The 22,743-nt window shown below is 36.5% G+C and overlaps 1 protein-coding gene across 2 annotated transcripts; it reads right to left on the bottom strand.

Annotated features, from left to right (window-relative positions):
• Positions 1-1,955: 1,955 nt before the first annotated feature.
• On the bottom strand, positions 1,956-21,978 carry LOC127864498 (uncharacterized). 2 transcript variants are annotated; one of them, XM_052404134.1, is made up of 7 exons: positions 21,936-21,978; positions 19,676-19,740; positions 17,644-17,852; positions 6,824-6,985; positions 6,350-6,551; positions 4,825-5,020; positions 1,956-4,552 (listed from the first exon to the last, which is right to left on the bottom strand). In XM_052404134.1, exons 3-7 carry the CDS (start codon positions 17,812-17,814, stop codon positions 4,354-4,356), a joined length of 930 nt encoding a protein of 309 aa, XP_052260094.1. In that variant the 5' UTR covers positions 17,815-17,852; positions 19,676-19,740; positions 21,936-21,978; the 3' UTR covers positions 1,956-4,353. The 2 variants fall into 2 exon arrangements, with proteins under 2 accessions (XP_052260094.1, XP_052260095.1); XM_052404135.1 differs by lacking the exons at positions 19,676-19,740; positions 21,936-21,978 and adding an exon at positions 19,852-19,974.
• Positions 21,979-22,743: the final 765 nt, after the last annotated feature.

The following is a 22,743-nucleotide window of genomic DNA, read 5'->3' on the forward strand; positions in this document are numbered from 1 at the left end:
CGGCCGAGGCTATCCAACTACTGCACGTGCTTTCGTGTGAGCACTGTTTACCGTATACGTCCAATTGTTCTTTATGTTTAATGTTTGAATGAAAGAAAGATTTAGAGAGAGGATCCTTTTGGGCTGTTCGTTCACCCTTTTCTTTCTTCCCTGCCAAATTCCATCGTCCCTCACAACCAGTAAGAATTTTCACAATTTAAGAGGGTTAGAAATCTGTTACTCTTTATATTAATTATAAAGGAAATTTATTATTATTAATTGATCGGACACTGTGGTAAGCTATTTTATATTATTCTTTATACTTTATGTTATTAATGTATATGCATTGTTTTCCGCAGCGCGTCCCATTAAGTTTCATTGTGATATTGATATGTGTAATCATTACACAATATTTAAACAACACAAAATTAAATAGCATTAAAGGTATGCTCCAGCGACAATATCAAATTGCTTTGAACAAAATTGAATCATAGTATAGTTGCATTTAACCAAAAAATTTACGGAAAAATCCGACGTTTTACCTGCGAAATCTTACAGCGAAGATTTGATGATGGTTTGCACTACACATGACTTAGACTTGAGGATGGTTCGCACTATACATGACTAAGACTTAAGGATGGTTCGCACTATACGTGACTAAGACTTGAGGATGGTTCGAACTACACGTGACTAAGACTTGAGGATGGTTCGCACTACACGTGACTAAGACTTAAGGATGGTTCGCACTAAACGTGACTAAGACTTAAGGATGGTTCGCACTACACGTGACTAAGACTTTAGGATGGTTCGCACTACACGTGACTAAAACTTAAGGATGGTTCGCACTACACGTGACTAAGACTTGAGGATGGTTCGAACTACACGTGACTAAGACTTTGGGATGGTTCGCACTACACGTGACTAAGACTTGAGGAAGGTTCGCACTACACGTGACTAAGACTTGAGGATGGTTCGCACTACATGTGACTAAGACTTGAATAAGGTTTGCACTACACATGACTAAGACTTGAGGATGGTTTGCAATACACATGACTAAGACTTAAGGATGGTTCGCACTACACATGACTAAGACTTGAGGAAGGCTCGCACTACACGTGACTGAGACTTGAGGAAGGTTCGCACTACACATGACTAAGACTTGAGGATGGTTCGCACTACACGTGATTAAGACTTGAGGAAGTTTCGCACTACACGTGACTAAGACTTGAGGATGGTTTGCACTACACATGACTAAGACTTGAGGAAGGTTCGCACTACACGTGACTGAGACTTGAGGAAGGTTTTCACTACACGTGACTAAGACTTAAGGATGGTTCGCACTACACGTGACTAAGACTTGAGGAAGGTTCGCACTACACGTGACTAAGACTTGAGGAAGGTTCGCACTACACGTGACTAAGACTTGAGGATGGTTCGCACTACACGTGACTAAGACTTGAGGATGGTTTTCACTACACGTGACTAAGACTTAAGGATGGTTCGCACTACACGTGACTAAGACTTAAGGAAGGTTCGCACTACACATGACTAAGACTTGAGGATGGTTCGCACTACACGTGAATAAGACTTGAGGATGGTTCACACTACATGTGACTAAGACTTGAGGATGGTTCACACTACACATGACTAAGACTTGAGGATGGTTCACACTACATGTGACTAAGACTTGAGGATGGTTCGCACTAAACGTGACTAAGACTTGAGGATGGTTCGCACTACACGTGACTAAGACTTTAGGAAGGTTAGCACTACACATGACTAAGACTTGTGGATGGTTCGCACTACACGTGACTAAGACTTGAGAATTGTTCGCACTACACGTAACTAAGACTTGAGGAAACTCCACAGAGACACTGACATAAGTCAAAGACGAAAATGTTTGAGCAGAGTAAATGTATGTGGATGCAGGAAAACTATGGCAACAGCAATATCTATATTTAGAAACGTTTTATTTATACAAGTCGTTCAATAGTTATGTATATATAACAGAAGAGGTAGTACAAAAAAGAGTACGAATAAAAGTAAATCTAAGAACCATGCAATGTTTTATCACCGGAAGAGTGTGCGCTAGCTACTTTGAAAACAAATTTTCTTAAAGAAAACAATATATAAATATGGGACCACGTTTTGTATTGAACAGAAATTTGTTGTTTTGTTCAGAACAATGCCCACATCCTAATCAGATTTACTCACGAGTTTAAAAGTATGATGGTTTACAGTACAGCAAGCAGTCTTCAAATAATAAACAAGATGTGTTTGTGAAACACAATGTCCCCCTATATGATGTTTGACCTTGTAGGATGACCTTGACCTTGTGAAGGATGACCTTGACCTTTCACCAATCAAAATGTGCAGCTCCATGAGATACACATGCATGCCAAATATCAAGTTGCTATCTTCAATATTGCAAAAGTATTCATAAAATAAGCGATTTGGGCCACATATATTTGACCTCTGACCTTGAAGGATGACCTTGACCTTGACCATTCACCACTCAAAATGTGCAGCTCCATGAGATGCACATGCATGCCAAATATCAAGTTGCTATCTTCAATATTGCAAAAGTATTTATAAAATAAGCGATTTGGGCCATATATATTTGACCTCTGACCTTGAAGGATGACCTTGATCTTGACCTTTCACCACTCAAAATGTGCAGCTCCATGAGATACACATGCATGCCAAATATCAAGTTGCTATCTTTAATATTGCAAAAGTATTCATAAAATGAGCGATTTTGGCCACATATATTTGACCTCTGACCTTGAAGGATGACCTTAACCTTGACCTTTCACCACTCAAACTGTGCAGCTTCATGAGATACACAAGCATGCCAAATATGAAGTTGCTATCTTCAATATAGCAAAAGTTATTGCAAAATGTTAAAGTTGGCGCAAACAGACCAACAGACAGACCAACAGACAGGGCAAAAACAATATGTCCCCCACTACTATAGTGGGGGACATAAAAATGTAAATTTAAAATGAATTGCTTACATTTAAATACAAATAAGTATACTTTCTTTATACACATAATGGACTACAACTTAAAACTGAATATGCTTCCATTCAAATCAAATTTTTGATTGATAATCTTTATTGGCTAACATTTAATTGCCGCAAGTGAATTGGTATGTAATAACAAGGCTATTGTCAAGCAATATGGTCCCCTACCGGCTCCACCATTGTCAGAAATTGCACCATTTTCAGATTATTTTTTTTGGTCTCCATAGCAACCACAATTTTTGACGTAGGAACAAAATGAAATGACGTGCATAATGTTCACATCGCAATCTATCCATGTTGCAAGTTTCATGAAAAAATATTAAGAACTTTTAAAGTTATCGCAGGATCCAGAAAAGTGTGACAGACAGACTCACAGACTGACTCACAGACAGACGCACAGAGCGCAAACCATAAGTCCCCTCCAGTGAAACCGGTAGAGGACAAAAACACGTACGTGTATCGTCATGGTCCGTTAAATAGCTACAGTATGGCACGCATGAAGCACTTAAAATATACGTTCAAACGTGAATCAATAAACATTAAATGATCACATAGGCACCAATTCAACTATTAAGGCAAGTGAGAACAAAAAAGTTCGAGCAGATATCAGAGTCTGCTATTTATATGATATCAAAATTACCAACCATATATATGCTATTTATTATGACTTTTTTTAAAAAGGGGTAGAAAACTAGACAATAACACAAAATATGACAACCCGCACATAATCTAATTCAGCGGTTTACAGTGCAAAGCACACAATGCAAATGAGACAGACTGTTGACGTCAACATGGAATCCATGTATATTGAACTTTACACACATGACATACATGTAGTTAAGAATATCACAAATATTAACAAAATTTCACTCATTTGATCAATAAGCAGACATTCGAAGCGATAAAGTGTCACATGTCGTGAGATTTATCAGAACAGAAATACAATTATTTTATCAAGTAACACGTGAAAACAGCAGACCGCCATCAACATGCCATTTAAGTTGTTTTGCCTAGCCTATGTTAACACAGGATTGATGTAATTCTTCAACTCTAGCCATTTCTATATTTAAAACAACACATGTTAACGTATTTCTCGTTCATCACAGTCTTGTCCAGACTAAAAGACCCATATTGCATGAATGATACTCAACATAGCCACGCACAGGCGACAGCTACACTGATATACAAAAGACAAGAAAACGTCTTAAGCTTGTCTCAGTGTGTTACTTATTTGTAGTTTGTTGTTTATACCGTAATTAAGAATATCATACCAATAGACATAACAATAACTGGTAGAAGACATTTCCTTATCCAGAAACATGCAAACCATGCATTTCAAGTGAACATTTCATACAGTTTCAGCCTCAGTTTTAGCAACCAGGTCTTTAGTGACCGTGATTTTCTCGGTTTCCTCATTCAAGTGGTCATAAAGTGGAAACTCACAACAGAACAAACACTTGAGGGCCCGGGGCAGGCACCCATAACAAGGTGGAGGTAGGGGTATCAGCACGCTGGTGCGGGCCTTGTACTCTCTATACTGCTCGTTCCTGAAAGGTAATACACAAATTGTTAGTCAAAAACAGCTGCGTTCAGCGAAAACTGGGATTTATGCATGCTTACTAATATTAAAAATTTGGGGGGGGGGGGAAGGGGGGGGGGAAATACTAAAAAAAAATTTTAGGGGGGGGGGGGAATAAAAGGATCATAATTTAATTCTTAGAAACTAACATCTAAGAAGGACTTTAATTTTAGTTTCTAAAGGACTACAAACACATCAAAATGCCTATCTAATTGGTAACACGTTAACAAAAGAGCTTACTTTCGGAATCGCTCATCGGCTTTCTTTTCCAGTAGAGGTATACCGCTGAGGAAGAGTAGAATGGCGGATATGAAGATAGGGGAGAGTACCACGGCCCACTCGCCGTACGAAAGAACACTGGTGCTGATGATGAAGATACCGGCCCACAGGAGGATCTCGCCGAAGTAGTTTGGGTGCCTGGACACCTTCCATAGACCTGAACACAGCAAAATAAATGCATATACTGTAAAGCCATTATATTCATTGGCATGCAATTTTGTGGTTTTATAAAATATGTCTTTATCATGGACAGGCAAATTTGTGGATTTCTGAATTATGGAAAAAGGATTTTGTGTCCGTCATTTTTGGAATGTTATCTGTTTCAAATTTGTCCATCCGTCAATCTCCAACTAATAATAAGTAGCATATAGTACAATCAAAACTGCCCATGACTTTCCAGCATTGGGGCCATGACAGTTTAATAATATATATATTGTTTTATAAGAGCCTCGATCTGGGAAAGCAGAGCTTAATCAGTGTGTGTAAAGTGTCGTCTCATATAAACCAGTGCATTCTGCACAGGCTAACCAGGGACAATAAGCCTGTGCGGAGTACACATGCCATAAGCCCCATTTTTCCAGAGCGAGACTCATGTTTTGTAATTTTATTCATAATAATATACATTAACAAGGGACAAAATTGTCACAAAACCAGGTTTTCATTGTGAAAAAAAAATCTGATAAAGGGAGAAAACTCAAACTGAACTTTTGAAATGACCAAAAAAAATTAACCCCCTTTGTATTTTTTTTTTAAATCTATTTTTAGTCGTGGCGACCTTGACATTGGAGATATTGACGTGATTCTTTCGTGGGACACACCGTCCCATGATGGTGAACAAATGTGCCAAATGATTTTAAAATCTCACAATGAATGACATAGTTATGGCCAGGACAAGCTCATTTATGGCCATTTTTGACCTTTGAACTCAAAGTGTGACCTTGACCTTGGAGATATCGACGTAATTATTTCGCGCGACACACCGTCCAATAATGGTGAACAAATGTGCCAAATGATTTTAAAATCTGACGATGAACGACATAGTTATGGCTCGGACAAGCTCATTTATGGCCATTTTTGACCTTTGAACTCAAAGTGTGACCTTGACCTTGGAGATATCGACGTAATTATTTCGCGCGACACACCGTCCAATGATGGTGAACAAATGTGCCAAATGATTTTAAAATCTGACAATGAACGACATAGTTATGGCCCGGACAAGCTTATTCCGCCAGCCCGCCAGCCCGCCAGCCAGCCAGCCCGCCAGCCAGCCAGCCAGCCCGCCCGCATTCGCCAATCTAATAACCAGTTTTTTCCTTCGGAAAACCTGGTTAAAAACTCGTGATTATTTTCCATGTGTGTATCTTTGTGCACTTGTGTGATGGAGTTTGTGTGTAAGCCATATAAACAAATTTCCGCTCTCTAATGCGTTTCTTTTAGAAAGGAATATAAACATGGGATACCAAGAGGGCCAATCGTCACTCCATACCTGTGTCACACCATTTCCCTTTGTTTGCAGGGTCGTTCCTAAACATGAACTTGGACTGGTCAGATATGGCCTCACACAGAAGTCCAAGGATAAACAGAACCAGTCCCACTATGTCCTGTGCCGTCCAATAGTCGCGAACCCCGGCATTAATTCCCGCATTGACAATTATCACTGGTAGACTGACTGTGAAAACCCAGAAGGCCTAAATAGAACAGATATAACAATTAATAATGAAAATAGCTTTTTTGTTAAAATACGTATGAACTCTTTGGGTGCCAAAAAAACTATAAAGGTTGTAAGTGAAGAATTAAATATTGGACATAGAGAAAACAGCTTTAAGGACAAACAAAGATAACTAACTCTGATATTAAAACAATAAGAAGCTGGGTATTTGTTTTTACCTTCTTAACATTTTCAACCCAAAATTCTTAACCTGATATGAACTTGAATCCTTCGAGTTACACTGAAACAAACCTGAAAGGTCCAAAAGCCAGCAAATGCCAGACAGCTATCCCGTTTGTCGTCAAATCTCTTGTCCTCCCCAATCTTGATAATCCTGTAGAGCAGGTAGCCAGAGAGCCGCACTCCCCACACGATTATACAAGTGGTCACCATGATCTGTCTTGCAGCCCATGTCTGGAATGTGATAGTTTAGTGATTATATAGGTAGTCATAACTATCTGTCTTGCAGCCCATGTCTGGAATGTGATAGTTTAGTGATAATATAGGTAGTCACAACTTTCTGTCTTGTAGCATATATCTGGAATGTGATAGTTAAGTGATTATATAGGTGGTCACAACTTTCTGTCTTGCAGCCCATGTCTGGAATGTGATAGTTAAAGCGGGTATATACGATTTTTTATATGTGTTTAATTGTAATATATTGATAAAATATGCTACAATAACATAAAATGGGAAAGAAAAATTATACATTAAAGCCGAATTTCATAAAATGCAGCAAAGACAAATTAGCGCCCCGAGCCGATTGTGACGTACACATTTTCCTACAATAACCGAAGCATTCGTCCTTGTATTAGGATCGGAGTTAGTGTTCGTGTGTCGTATGAATAGATATCGTTGCGGGAATTCAAATAAACCGTTAAACTAAGTTTAGATTCACATCGTACATGTATGGTATACATGCTTGCGAATTCGGCTGTACAGCCGTTTTCAATTTCAGAATTAAATATCTGGCTTATTTCGCATTTTTCGACACATGTTCTTCTTAACTTTTATTTTAATTTATATTGAAATATATATTTATTAATTTTTTACACATTTTATATAAATTCATAAATATTTGACAAAATCGTATATACCCGCTTTAAGTGATTATATAGGTAGTCACCACTATCTGTCTTGTAGCATATATCTGGAATGTGATAGTTAAGTGATTATATAGGTGGTCACAACTTTCTGTCTTGCAGCCCATGTCTGGAATGTGATAGTTTAGTGATAATATATGTAGTCACCACTATCTGTCTTGTAGCATATATCTGGAATGTGATAGTTAAGTGATTATATAGGTGGTCACAACTTTCTGTCTTGCAGCCATGTCTGGAATGTGATAGTTAAGTGATTATATAGGTAGTAATAACTATCTTTCTTGCAGCCCATGTCTGGAATTGTGATAGTTAAGTGATTATACAGGTGACAGGGGTGTCAAATGGCTAAAATCTAAAATCCTGAAAATAAGCCTAGCATGTGGAGGGTCAGTGCCAAAAGAGGGTTAATAATTCATTTAATTATGTTAACTGTGTTACATTGTTGTCACATATGTCAAATTAAAATAATTTTTATGTGTAAAATGACATTTTGTGACAATAATCTTTAATACCAGAACAAAAATCCTCTAATTTATATCAATATCAAATCAGTTTTTGAGGGCCTAAATCCTGAATTCAGGAATAATCCCGAACTTTGACACCTCTGGGTGGTCACAACTATCTGTCTTGTAGCCAATGTCTGAAATTGTGATAGTTTAGTGATTATACAGGTAGTCCACACTATCTGTCTTGAAGCATATGTCTGGAAGTGTGATAGTTTAATGATTATACAGGTAGTCACCGCTCTCTGTCTTGAAGTATATGTCTGGAGACTGGAAGTGTGATGGTTTAATGATTATACAGATGGTCACAACTATCTGCTTGATAAATTTACATGTAATGCTGTACTTTTGGCCAGTGGCCTATATTATCTCATAAACATGTCTGTCTGTCTGTCTTGTAGCTTATGTCTGGACTAGTGATTTTCTCTTAAATTTGGAAACAATTGTGTTTTCTTTGTTATTTTATGCTAAAGAATACTTCAAATTGACAATGTTTTCAACATAATATTTACTAAATATAGGTAATAAATTCAATGTTACACTTTATTTGATTTTTTTAATTATTTGGAAACCCTCAATTGGGAATGTTTTTCTAAATATATACTTTATGAGATATGGAATGGGACTAAATGAATTGTGTGTATTTTTATAATAATACTACCAAATAATAATGATGTTCAATGTGATTTAAAATATTTCAACCAGAAAATTTCCATTTTAACATTTACTATTCCTCTTAAAAGGATCCGCCATGGGCCACTAAAATAATTAATGAAGCTGTTTAAAATGAACACTGGGCTTAAAGCCACACACCTTGAAATGAAAGTAAATCTAAGTATAAATAATTTTTTTTTATCTATGCCAATTTTAGAATATATCTTGTGGTAACAAAGTAGACATCCGTCTTTTTGGCGCTTGAAAACTTAAAAATTATCGCGTTTGTTGAAATGGACGTATCATAATGTCTAGAAATCCTACTTTCTGTTTTAAAAGCAGTACCGTTCAAAAAAAAACATTACTTGCTAATTAGGCTAAATATTTTATTTTATCTATGCCAATAAGAATATATCTGGTTGTTACAAGGTAGAAAACCGTCTTTTTTTGCGCTTTAAAACTTAAAAATAATCGCGTTTGTCTAAATGGACGTATACGTATAGAAATCCTACTTTCAGTTTTAAAATTAAAAATGAGGGCTGTTTGTAAAACATGCATGCCCCGCATATGGGCTGTCAGTTGTAGTGGCAGCCATTGTGTGAATACGTTTTTTGTCACTGTGACCTTGACCTTTGACCTAGTGACCTGAAAATCAATAGAGGTCATCTGCAAGTCATGATTAATGTACCTATGAAGTTTCATGATCCTAGGCCTAATAGCTATGAGAAAAGTGGACCTAAACACAAAACTTAACCAGACGCTGATGCCAAGGTGATGACAATAGCTCATAACTTTTTTTTCAAATGACCTTGACCTTTGACCTTGTGACCTGAAAATCAATAGGGGTCATCTGCGAGTCATGATCAATGTACCTATTAAGTTTCATGATCCTAGGTGTTTTATAGGGTTCTATTTAAATCCGCCTCAGGAAAAATAATAAACACACACTATTGCACTTTTCAACTATATGATACTTTTATTACACTATAGTTATTTAAAGATTTCACAATATACTTTACTTTTCATATAAAGCATTTAAACAACTCTTTTCTATTATTCCTATTATTGCTATAAAATATTTCCATGTCTATGGTGCTTTCTCTATAAAAATTAAAATTTAACTGAACTAAAAACAAAGCTTATTCTAACAGCTATTTTAAATGTCAAAACATCTATTCAATTTGCTACAGGAAACAAGAGCATGGTGAAATTAATTCTCTATCAACAGAGTGATATTTAAAGTAAATAACAGGCAACACAATGTTGTTATTAATTTCATGGTTAAATGCTATCCATTAATTTCCCTGCAGAACATTCTCACCTACCTTGATAAACTTTAGTTTATCAAAATGTCAAGTATACCAGATGTATGCTAACTGCTTATGCTAACTGTACTCTGTCAAATTTCAAAAGTATGCCATATAATATATTCTATCAAATGCTGTAAGTATAAGACTTATACTGTATTCTATCAAATGTTAACAGTATGACATATCTTCTGTACTATTTGCTTATCTAGATTCAGTGGAAGCGTTACTATTACTATACTAACTATAATTTACTGTAATATCAGACTACAATACAAACAAGACACTTTAATCTCCAAATTCTCAACTACACACAATCGCATTATTTTATAAACAAAACTATAACATTTCACATGCAAATATATGATAAAAGTTTGTAATAAAAGCAACAAATAATATACATTCTCTATCATCAAAATGTCATACAATGTATAGTAAACTAAAATGTAATTACAAGACATCAAGCAAAATTTCAAGCTCTTCAGTTTCACAAAATGTTCACTATGTTTGTCTTCCCAAAAATAGGATATACAGTTATTATTATGCACTCTGAGTCAAATTGCAAATCTGCATATAAAACTTTTTACACCTATCAGTATTAACTGTGGTTGCTTTGTGGATTATTATGCCACTTAACACAACAACCAACATTCAATTAGCTTATTTACACTTGCACTTGGTCTTGAAGCTGAGTTTATGCTCTAATCTTCTTCCTCTGGCACAATTAAACAAAGTCTTGTAATTGATCTCTTCAAAACTGATTGTCCAATACGAACACTGACAGCGCGAACATGACCATCAGCTCCTGGGAAAATCTCCACTATTCTACCAAGCGGCCATCGACCTCTAGGCTGCTCAGGATCGACAACAAGAACAACGTCTCCCATCCTAAAGTCTCTGTGTTGTTGAAACCACTTCTTTCTGCCAGCAAGCATTGGCAGAAACTCTCGCAACCAACGTTTCCAGAAGTGTTTCACGAGTTCTTGTACTCGTCTCCAGCGTTTAATTGGGCTATAATCTGTGTTGTCAACTGAGTCTGGAGCAAATTGACCTCCAACTTGTCCAAACAGGAAATGGTTAGGAGTAAGCGGTGTGCAATCATCAACATTTGCAGGCTGGTACGTTAGTGGACGAAAATTAATCAAACTTTCAGCACCAGTACAAGCTGTGATGAGCTCTTCATCAGATATATCAGCTGAGGTCAAGATTGCTGATATTGCTCGTTTTGCTGATTAAATCATTATTTCATGTACGCCACCCCAGTGTGGCGCCGCAGGAGGGTTGAAAAACCACTGTATTCCTCGGTTAGCAGCACTTTCTTTGATTTTGTCTTTGTCAACATTCTGCACTAGTTCTCTTAGTTCTTTATCTGCCCCGACAAAGTTAGTGCCATTGTCAGAATACACTGAAACTGGTAAACCTCTCCTATTCACCATTCTGTAGAATGCATTCAAGAATGCGTTTGTGTCGAGACCAAAGGCTATTTCTAGGTGCACTGCCCGTGTTGATAAGCATGTAAATAGACAGAGATATCTCTTTGCTCGTCTTGTTCCCCTTCCCTGGATTGTAATGTATGGACCACCAAAGTCTACTGCGACATTACTAAATGCACGCATGGTTACTCTTGTTCTCACTTTTGGTAGAGGTGCCATGATTTGATCCTTTGGATGGCCTTTCCTCCGTTTGCATTCAGAACACTTGTTTTCCCAGTCTCTTTATTTGTTCTCTAGCAGCTACAATCCAGTATTTCACTGACAGATCAGAGAGTGTTTGGTTTGTTCCGCTATGATTGTTCTTTTCATGGGCATCTTTCACTATAAACTCTGTAACTGGACTCTTTCTGGGTAGTAACACAGGATATTTAGTGTCATACGGAAGAAATTCAGAGTACTTTAATCTACTGTCACTTCTCATCACCCCTTCGGTGTCTAATCTTGGATTCAGTTTGATCAGTTTGCTGGAAATTCCTACTTTCTGATTCTTACTAAGTTTATCATACTCTTCTGCAAAATATCTTCTCTGTGTCTCTTTGATCATTTCAGTCTTGCTTTCTTCAATTTCGACCACATTCAATGGCCCACTGACTCGATCTTCTTTCTTCATTTTGCAGTTTTCAACAAATCTAATGACCCATGCTCGAATTCTAACAAGTTTTGTCCAATTTGAATATCTTTCCGGGCTAAGTCTCCACTCTTCTTGTGACACAAAAAATGTACGCAAATATGTTTGTGCTGTTTTTCGCATTTCAAGTTTTCCATCATTACCCACATCAATTTCGCTCTTTGGCCATTCGTTTTCACTTTCTTTTAGGAAGCTGGGGCCTTCCCACCAATTGTTCGCAACAGCAAGACTGTTAACAGGTAAACCTCTTGACACATAGTCTGCTGGGTTTTCGTTTGTTGGAACATATCTCCATTGACTTGGATTTGTTACTCTGTGAATTTCACCAATTCTGTTTGCAACAAATGTTTTGAATTGTCTGCTGTTATTTCGTATCCAATATATGACATTCATGCTGTCCGACCATAATGTTACTTGTTTGATTTCTATTTCAAGAGTTTTGCAAATCCTTGATGTCAGTTTTAAACCAAGTGTTGCTGCAAGTAGTTCAAGTCTTGGGATACTAGTAGATTCTATGGGAGCAACACGACTTTTTGCAGCTACAAAGCGTACAGTCACATCGTCATTTTCATACTCACATCTCAAATATGTTACTGCTCCATATGCAATTGATGACGCATCTACAAATGTATGAATTGACATTGACTTCAGCTGTGTTTCATTATTTTCGTTTTTGAGACAACGTGAAATCTTTATCTTATCTAAATGTTGAAGCTCTTCGAACCACCTTTCAAAATTCAACTTCTCTGCTTCTCTCACGTTTTCATCCCAGTCAACCCCACTTAACCAGATGTCTTGCATGATTTGTTTCCCTCGCACTACATATGGCGCTAAAAAACCTAAAGGATCAAATATCCTACAAACAGTCTTCAATACATTTCTCTTTGTGATTTCATCTGGCATGGTCATTTCGTCACCGACTTTGAATATAAATTCATCATGTTTTGCTTGCCAGGATATTCCAAGAGCTTTAGTTGTTGGCAGAATTCCTGTTCCTAAATCTATTTCTGCTCCTCTATCTTCTTCTGGTATTGTTTCTAACACTTCTAGTGAATTTGAAATCCACTTTCTAGCATGCATATCAGCTTTCTGCCACAGCTCTCTCAATTGTCTACATAGTTCTATTCCCTCTGTCACGTTTTTCGTAGAATCCATGCTATCGTCCATGTAAGAAGACTTCAGAATTGTCTCAGCCGCCATCGGATATATGTCAGCATGGAGCACAGCATTATGTTGAGATACAAACTGGGCTAGATATGGTGATGAGTTAACTCCGAACACTAAACGTGTGAATTCAAATGTTTCAATGGGGCTTTCTGGTGATTCTCTCCATATGAATTTTTGGTATTTTTGATCCTCACTTGCTAGGCCAACTTTCAAATACATCTCCGCTATGTCACAGACAACTGCGATCTGATTTCTTCTGAACCTTAGCAACACATCAAACAGTTCTCTTTGCAATTTTGGACCTGGACTTAGGTACTCATTCAAACTTGTGCCTTCATGTTTAGATGATGCATCAAACACAATGCGAACTTTTGTTGTCTCCTTTTCTGGCCTCACTACAGCAAAATGTGGCAAATACCATCCTTTTTCATTGTCTTTTCTTTCAACCTTCTTAATAAAGCCTTTCTCTTCATATTTCCTAATAATATCACTATACTCCCGCTTCAATTCAGGAGATTTCTTCAATTTTTTCTCAGTACCATATAGTCTGTTTAAGGCACTACTATAGTTGTCAGGTAATGTTTCTTTATCTGATTTCCATAGCAATGGAACTATGTATCTATTGTCTTTGTGTTCAATACTGTTTTCTATTTTAACCTGCACTTTCTTGTCTTCTAGTGACATTTGGTTACACTCCATTTCACTTTCAAGTTCCCAAAACTGTTTCAATGAAGTCTCCAAGGTATTATTAGCATGAAACACAAACATGCTGGTGCTATGATGATTATTTTCCCTATTTATTGGCCCAACACATGTCCATCCAAGTGGTGTCAATCTAGCCACTGGTTCACCATCACCACCTACTATCTCTCCAAGTGACCTATGAAGGTGCGCATAGTCAAGACCTATCAGTAAATCTATCTTCTTCTTTCTACCAGTACTTGGGAATGGTATGTCTTTAAGATGTGGCCACTGCTCTTTCATTATTTGCCAATTCACTGTTTGAAGTTTCCCAGTAACATTTCGTGTTGTTTGTGCTTCCATTGAACGCTCAAATTTTCTATTTAAGCTCTGGAGTTTGAACATAACATTCATAGTGCTGAATCTATCTGATTTTCCATTCATCACACTTACTTCAATGGTTTTTCTTTCACCTTGGAGTTGTAATTCACATGCAACATCTTCATTAAGATAAGACGTTGTACTCCCGTCATCTAACAATGCATTGATGACTAATTCACGATTGCCTGTTGATACTACTACCGGAATGGTTCTCAGAGCAATACTTGATCTATTATGAGCACTATATGTCTTCGAGACATCTTCTTGTGGTACTGGGTGAAATGCTTTAGCATTAACATTCAAAACATCTCTATGTAATAGTCTGTTGTGTGTCTTTGTGCAACTTTTTATTCCACACTGTCCCTTTAATCTACATTCTTTCCCCATATGATTACCTTTAAGGCATCTGAAGCAAAGTCCAGCATCTTTTGCTTGTTTCCATCGTTCTTCTACATTCATAGCCTTAAATTTCATGCATTCCCATGCATTGTGATTTTCTCTGCAAATTTGACATTTAACAAATTGTTTTTGCCTTGCGTCTGTTTTTAGGAAGAAGGTCTTTTGGGGTTTCATTCGCGGGTTTTCTTGGTGTTTCAAACCATATATAGTCTCATTTGCATGAACTGCATATTCCGTCTCTTCATTTACAAACGTTCTCAATGTTTCAACAGAGTCTGGTAACGATTTGTCATGGAGTGTTCTCATATAGCGTGTTAACATGGATTGTGGCAGTTTCTTTAACAAACGGTGGTATAACGATCCTCCTTAAAGATCATGAAGATGGTTTACTTCCTTTAAGTTAATAACTGCAATGTCAAGTAAATCAGCGAATTTTTCAAGTTCTTTAGGTGATTCATTCTTTAACGGCTGGAAATTCTCTAACTCATCTAAGAATTGGTTCACTACTCTTTTGGTACCACCATATTTCCTGTCAAGCCTTTCCTTTGCAGCGTTATATGCCTCTTTCGAATGTCCCAGATTTTCAATAGAATGTAGCGCTTCGCCACCTAGGTACTGGCGTAACTGCAGAAGTTTGTACTGTGGGGTACTTGGCGATTCGTCAATACATGCTTGAAAAGCTGCCTTCCATGCAGGGTACTTTGTTTTGTCACCAGTGAACACGGGAATCTTTACTCTTTGAAGTTCTTTCCACATGTCTTTGCCTAATGCGTAATCTGATTTACTGTCGTCTTCATGGTTTGATTCATGATCTTGGTCAGACTTGGAGCTTACTTTGTGGTCAGACTCGGAGCTTACTTTGTGGTCAGACTTGGAGCTTACTTTGTGGTCAGACTTGAAGCTTACTGTGAAAACTTCATCATATAAACTTACGAGGTCATCATACTGTTTTTCAAAAATGTCAATTTCATTCAAAGTACTTGCCAATTCTGTTGAATCTTTAACCACTAAGGCTAAGTCTTGAACACTTTGCACTGCCATGTCCATAGCCTCTTCAACCTTGTCAAGAGACTCTTTCGCAAGATCTTTATTTGGCGTATCATCGCTTAAAATGTCTTTCATTTTATTTCGCGCCCTTGTGAATGCTGCTTTACATCGTGATTTCTTCACTTTTAATTCTACCAAATTCTCCTGAGGGGCCTCTTGAGGAGTGTCTTCATCTTCTTTGTCATCCATTGTGAGATGTAGAAATAGGCAAACCTCGCTCTGCTACCAAATTGTTTTATAGGGTTCTATTTAAATCCGCCTCAGGAAAAATAATAAACACACACTATTGCACTTTTCAACTATATGATACTTTTATTACACTATAGTTATTTAAAGATTTCACAATATACTTTACTTTTCATATAAAGCATTTAAACAACTCTTTTCTATTATTCCTATTATTGCTATAAAATATTTCCATGTCTATGCTGCTTTCTCTAAAAAACCTAAAATTTAACTGAACTAAAAACAAAGCTTATTCTAACAGCTATTTTAAATGTCAAAACATCTATTCAATTTGCTACAGGAAACAAGAGCATGGTGAAATTAATTCTCTATCAACAGAGTGATATTTAAAGTAAATAACAGGCAACACAATGTTGTTATTAATTTCATGGTTAAATGCTATCCATTAATTTCCCTGCAGAACACTAGGCATAAGCGTTCTTGAGTTATCATCCGGAAACCATTTTACTATTTCGGGTCACCGTGACCTTTACCTTTGACCTAGTGACCTGAAAATCAATAGGGGTCATCTGCGAGTCATGAAGAATGTACCTATGAAGTTTCCTGATCCTAGGCCTAAGCATTCTTGAGTTATTATCCGGAAACCATTTTACTATTTCGGGTCACCGTGACCTTGACCTTTGACCTGAAAATCAACAGGGGTCATCTGCTAGTCATGATAAATGTACCTATGAAGTTTCATGATCCTAGGCCTAAGTGTTCTTGAGTTATCATCCGAAATCCATTTTACTGTTTCAGGTCACCGTGACCTTGACCTTTGACCTAGTGACCTCATAATCAATAGGGATCATCTGCGAGTCATGATCAATCTACCTATGAAGTTTCATGATCCTAGGCGTATGCGTTCTTGAGGTATCATCCGAAAACCATTTTACTATTTCACGTCACTGTGACCTTTGACCTAGTGACCTCAAAATCAATATGGATCATCTGCCAGTCATGATCAATATACCTATGAAGTATCATGATCCTTGGCCTAAGTGTTCTTGAGTTATCATCCGAAAACCATCTGGTGGACGGACATACGGACGGACATACGGACCGACATGTGCAAAACAATATACCTTTATCTATATCTTTGAAGGGGGGCATAAAAATAATAAATCACTTGCTAACTAGGCTATAGATTTAATGACAATTTTGCACACTTTCAAATTGCATCTTTATGTATTGATTTATGCATTTTATTTCAAGGTGTGTGGTTTGAATATATGTGCGTAAACTGTCATCCCAAATAAACCTGTGAAGTCCGCACTTACCAATCAGGGTCAACACCCTATGCTTAAATGACACTTTTTTGTTCAAACAAAGTCCTTCCTGTTAAGAAATTCCACTATAGTCAGAAAATGTCCTTCTGATATAAAGCCAGTGTGGACTACACGGTCTAACATGGGACCACACTTAAAAAACCTGCATTGAGAGCTGAGTGTTTATAGCGCACGCCTCATAATTTGTAAATTTACCTGAGCCATGAGAAAGGTCAACAGGGCTAGCACCACAAAGTTGGTTCCTCCCGCAAAGTCTGTGACCTTATCGAACTTGCATGAGCACGCCACAAGGAAGAACGAAAACTGCATCCCAGCTGTGATGATAGCGCACAGAGCCAAGTTTCGTTCATCTAATACCCAAACCATGTTGATGGATTTTGCAGAATGACCAACAGCAATATGATCTGAAAAGATATATACATGAGCCTCACTCATAGAAAAGGAGGTTAAATGCATTGCGTAGTGTCATCCCAGATTAGCCTGTGCATAAGTAAAAGAAAGTATGGATGAAAACCCATACATGTCTGAATTTAGAATAAGGGAAAATAATTATGTAGTCTTCACTTCTTTATAATCAAAAAAGGCTGTTAGAAAATTAGAGTGTCCGAAAGCTTAGAGTTATTACAGTATGCTTAGTAAAATGTTACAGCATTTTTTTATTTATTTGTTCAACATTAACCCAACAGTCATCATTCAGATAGTGAATCACTGATACTTAATGTTCATATAATGTATAAATTATAATACTATATAACATTGTAACTATATATGAGTATATACTATATAGCTATATATAGCTAAAATCCACCACCCAGCTATTGACACTCTTGGTTGCTGGAAGTTGCAACTAGTAATTGCATTTTCAATGCAAACTTTGCCGCCTGGAATCCGGGCGGCACTTTAAGGTAAAATGAGTGACATTAAACATTTTCTGGCATAAATAAACACATACAGATAATTATAAACATATACCGAATGTAGAAAATATTTATATTAATCCAAGTTTTAAACACGTCAACAGTTCACGAAAATGTGTATGTTTTGGCAATGGAAAACGCACAGTATGCTGAATGTTAAAATATTCTAATTTATACATGGACTATCTCTGGAATGCTCCGAAAGATAGACCACGTGTGTAATCAACCAATTGTGCTACATCACCTATCTCCTGAGACTCTGGAAGATAGATTGAATCTTAAAATTCAAAAGTTTAGTTTTCAGTTTGATTAAGGTTTATATCAACTTTTTGTTTTGAGCAACCATTTATCCACACCAAATTGATGCTGCTGTGAATTGTTATTTTCCCCGCGCTTTTTGAAAAGCGTGGGGATATTGTGGTTATCTTTGCCGTCAGTCTGTCCTGGCCACTATCTCCTCCTACACTATAAGCACTAGAACCTTGAAACTAGCACACATAGTAGCTATGAGCATATGTGCGACCCTGCACTTTTTGGAATTTAGATCTGACCCCTGGGTCAAAAGGAATGGGGATTGGGGTGGGGCCAGGTCAGAGATTTTCACTCATTTTTTATGTTATTTTACATTAACTTCTTTATTTCTACACCGATTTACTTCAAATTGATACTGAACATCTCTTATGACAATACGGTCAATCTCAACTATGCATGGCCCCATTACCAACCCTAGGGCGCCCCTCCCACCCAAAATTGCCTTTTACTATAACTTCTTCATTTCTACACCGATTTATTTCAAATTGATACTGAACATCTCTTATGACAATACGGTCAATCTCAACTATGCATGGCTCCATTACCAAACTCTGGGGCGCCCTCGCCCACATAGACCACGCCCACCCAAAATTGCCTTTTACTATAAATTCTTCATTTCTACACCGATTTACTTCAAATTGATACTGAACATATCTTATGACAATAAGGTCAATCTCAACTATGCATGGCCCCATTATCAACCCTGGGGCGCCCCCTGTGTCAAACATGTGGCGTGGGGATAGGTGTCGGCCTCTGCCGCGCCATTTCTAGTTGTGTTTAATACAATTTATTAGGTTGATTGAAACCAATTAATATACAGACTTCAGACACTTTTTTAACGTGGAATTTGGTTGAATCAAGAAAAATGAGCCGTAAGTATGTAATCTGACATAAAAGCTCAGAGCATTAAAAACAACTAAGCTACACATCAGTGAGACCAAAATTGTTACTTCAATCATCCCATCATTATTTTTCTAGGTTCCTAAGTCATGACCTACCTTAGTTAATGTGACAGGGAGACTTGGAAGAAAATCGTCCTCAATCGTTGATCGGAGAAGTATTGCTGAAACAATTCGCGTTCAGACTCGAGAGTAAATCTGTGTATGCTTAATTATATTGACTAAGCTGTTATGCTCCTGCCTTATGTAAGTTTGTTTACGTAGATTATACACACCTTGATATTTGTCTTCAACTTCTATTACAGTTTTTAAAGTACAAGTTCTGATTTATAAATAAAAACTGTGTTACGTAAAGTACAAAATACATGTTTGTTTACAGTTCTTTTTATAGAAGCCACACGTGTATCGTCACATGACTTGAATTAACACCTAAAATATCTAAATACATTTTTAGAAACCGCATGCGTGCGTACATGGGTGAATATTTGATTAGGTTCCATTTACTGTCCACATTCAACAATTATCTAAATGGTAGACATTAACAGAGATAAGTTTCATAATTACAATTTTAAATAATATGTTAACAATATTAGATAAGAGTTCTTAGCAGTCCACACGCTTAAAGCAGTTTTATGCTTTGTCGAAGCAACTAACCCCCATTTTAGTAACGGTGCGTTGTCCGAATTCTTAAAGGGTAATTTTCTTGATTGTTTTATAAAAGATTGTCAAACGAAAATTAAAAAAGAAACAACCATATGGAGCTAAATATATTTAAACTTAACTTAATAACAGTTAAATTTAGTAGCTTTATATGCAGAATATTTATAAATGGTCAGTTATGGCTCTGACCGTAATTTTTCAAGTCGACACCGTTACGAAGAGAATTTCATCTACCGCACGGTTATGATACGGGGATACTACTTTTTTCGAAAAGTAAACATTCTTTCAACCTCTTACGTCATAATTAAGCAATGAACAGAGCGCGAAAAATGTGAAAATCATCAAAAAGTGAGTAAAATATTGAACGTACATTGTACTTTTATTCAGTGTCAACACCGTTCTTCCATTTTCTTTGCTATTTCCACTTCCTGTTCTTTTATGATTCTCAAATATTATGTATTCTTAGATGCCACAAAATAATGTGTGCGTAATGTATTTTTGAGACAAGCAGCATGCTGTTTGTGGATGATCAAATGCCTGAATGTCATCACCGTTACAGTCCACACCGTTACGCTGAATGAGTAACGGTGATGACAACATCGTAACGGTGTGCACAAAATATACACACATTATGGTGTGAATAAACTTCGTTTTCATATCGCCGATTGTTTTTCAAACAATATCGCAAATTTAACATGGAATTTATCAGACAAAAATGGAGAATTAATACAATTGGAATCAGTTCTGTCAGAATTCCCGAATGTCATCACCGTTACGTTCCACACCGTTACGCTAAATGAGAAACGGTGTTGACAAACATCGTAACGGTGTGGATAAATTTATACAAACAATATGATGCGAATAAAGTTCGTATTCATATCGCCGATTGTCTTTCAAACAACATTACACATTTTACATGGAACTTATCTGACATACTTTCTAGTAAAAAACACGATGCGAATAAACAAGAATATGAAAGTATAAGATTATCTGTCTACACCGTTACAAATGTGACAACACCGTTACGCCGCATAAAAAAGAAGACTTTTATATACATTAAGATTCAACAAAAACTGCAAACGTGTTTTAACATCATAAAGTCTTCAAAAAGGTGTCCAATGAAAGAATAATTAAGTATATAAACATGTACACAAACATTTTATAGAAATTCTTAAAGTTGTAAAACGTAATTAAAATGTGTATTTACACCGTTACGCACTTAATGTTCTGATAACGTCACTGACGATTTGGAATTGATGTAATAGCCACTCATGATCACTTTATACAATGAAACAACGCCAAAAAATTCATTTAAATTAAGTTGAAATGAAATTATATTATCAAACGAGTATTTATGTCCGTAACGGTGTTCTCTTCACAGCTTTTGACGTGCGTCAAATAAGCCTTCATAATCGCGATCTGGGTCACATTAGGTCAGACGTCCGTCTGACATGTACCTAACTGATAAACGGTCTGTCGACACTGCTTTACTTATTGTGTTTTTGATTTTTTTTATTAAGAATGGAACCTAATCAAATATTTACCCACATATCCTTGTGTTTAATTCGACGGTGCAAGGTTTTTGTTGTTGTTATAAAGATGCACAAATATAAATACAATCAATGTTAGTAATTACACAATACATTACCCTAAAAAATCTTCGAGCAGACCAACTGAAAAAATGTTTAAGTTTGTTTACGTTTTAACTCAATAAAAGATACTCAATCCGCATGTTCATCATGTAGGGTATTTTCGACGGTCACAGTCAACCTTATTATACAGCATAAAAAAGATCAGCACACCTCTTAAAATTTAAACCAGCACTTTTCTATTCAGTTCAAACTGAAATATCGATGTTATTTTTGGCAGTTGTGTAATAGAATTTTCATAATATCCATTTTCATAATGCACTCCAATGATCATTTAATATTCTGAGAAGCTTATCGAATTTATACATAAAACCTTTAACAATTATTTATGAGAATGCCAAATGCACTAAATAATTAAATCTGTTAATTACAACTCGTCATATCGTGTATAATTAAATGTAAATTTATAAATGTGTTATTGTGTAAAGGTAGGACGATTTGCATGAATTTGATTAAGAGATTTTAATGTACAACCAAACTTGCTCTTTTTGCGGGAAACCATTTGATGTTGAACAGTAAACTAATTTACAATACATTCTACAAAAAGCATCACATGGCTATTATGGAATGTTCGGTATGCGAAGCAGAAAAACTGACAGCATTTGGATTCAACCAGAAATTATATACATTTTAAATGATAAATTGGACGATTTAAGGATTAGTTAAATAATGAACACTGTTGTGAAATGATGTGAGTTTGTTTATTTGTCGTTTATATTGCTTGACATATTGTATTCAAGTTAAATAGCATGTAACATAAGCAAAACATGCTCAAAAGGCGTGTTTATACTTGAAAATGTGTAATGTTGAAAATCACGAATTCCTTTTGTCTTTATGGATGAGTCACGTGGTCGGTTG

The sequence above is a fragment of the Dreissena polymorpha genome, chromosome 1 (genome assembly GCF_020536995.1).
Source record: "Dreissena polymorpha isolate Duluth1 chromosome 1, UMN_Dpol_1.0, whole genome shotgun sequence".
NCBI classification, from domain to species: Eukaryota; Metazoa; Mollusca; class Bivalvia; order Myida; family Dreissenidae; genus Dreissena; species Dreissena polymorpha.

Coding starts and splice junctions, on each gene's coding strand:
- LOC127864498 (XM_052404134.1), bottom strand. CDS start 17,814: ATGGTTTGGGTATTAGATGAACGAAACTTGGCTCTGTGCGCTATCATC. Junction 6,552..6,823: donor CTGGCTTTTGGACCTTTCAG/GTTTGTTTCAGT, acceptor TGTTCTATTTAG/GCCTTCTGGGTTTTCACAGT. Junction 4,553..4,824: donor GCCGATGAGCGATTCCGAAA/GTAAGCTCTTTT, acceptor ATTACCTTTCAG/GAACGAGCAGTATAGAGAGT.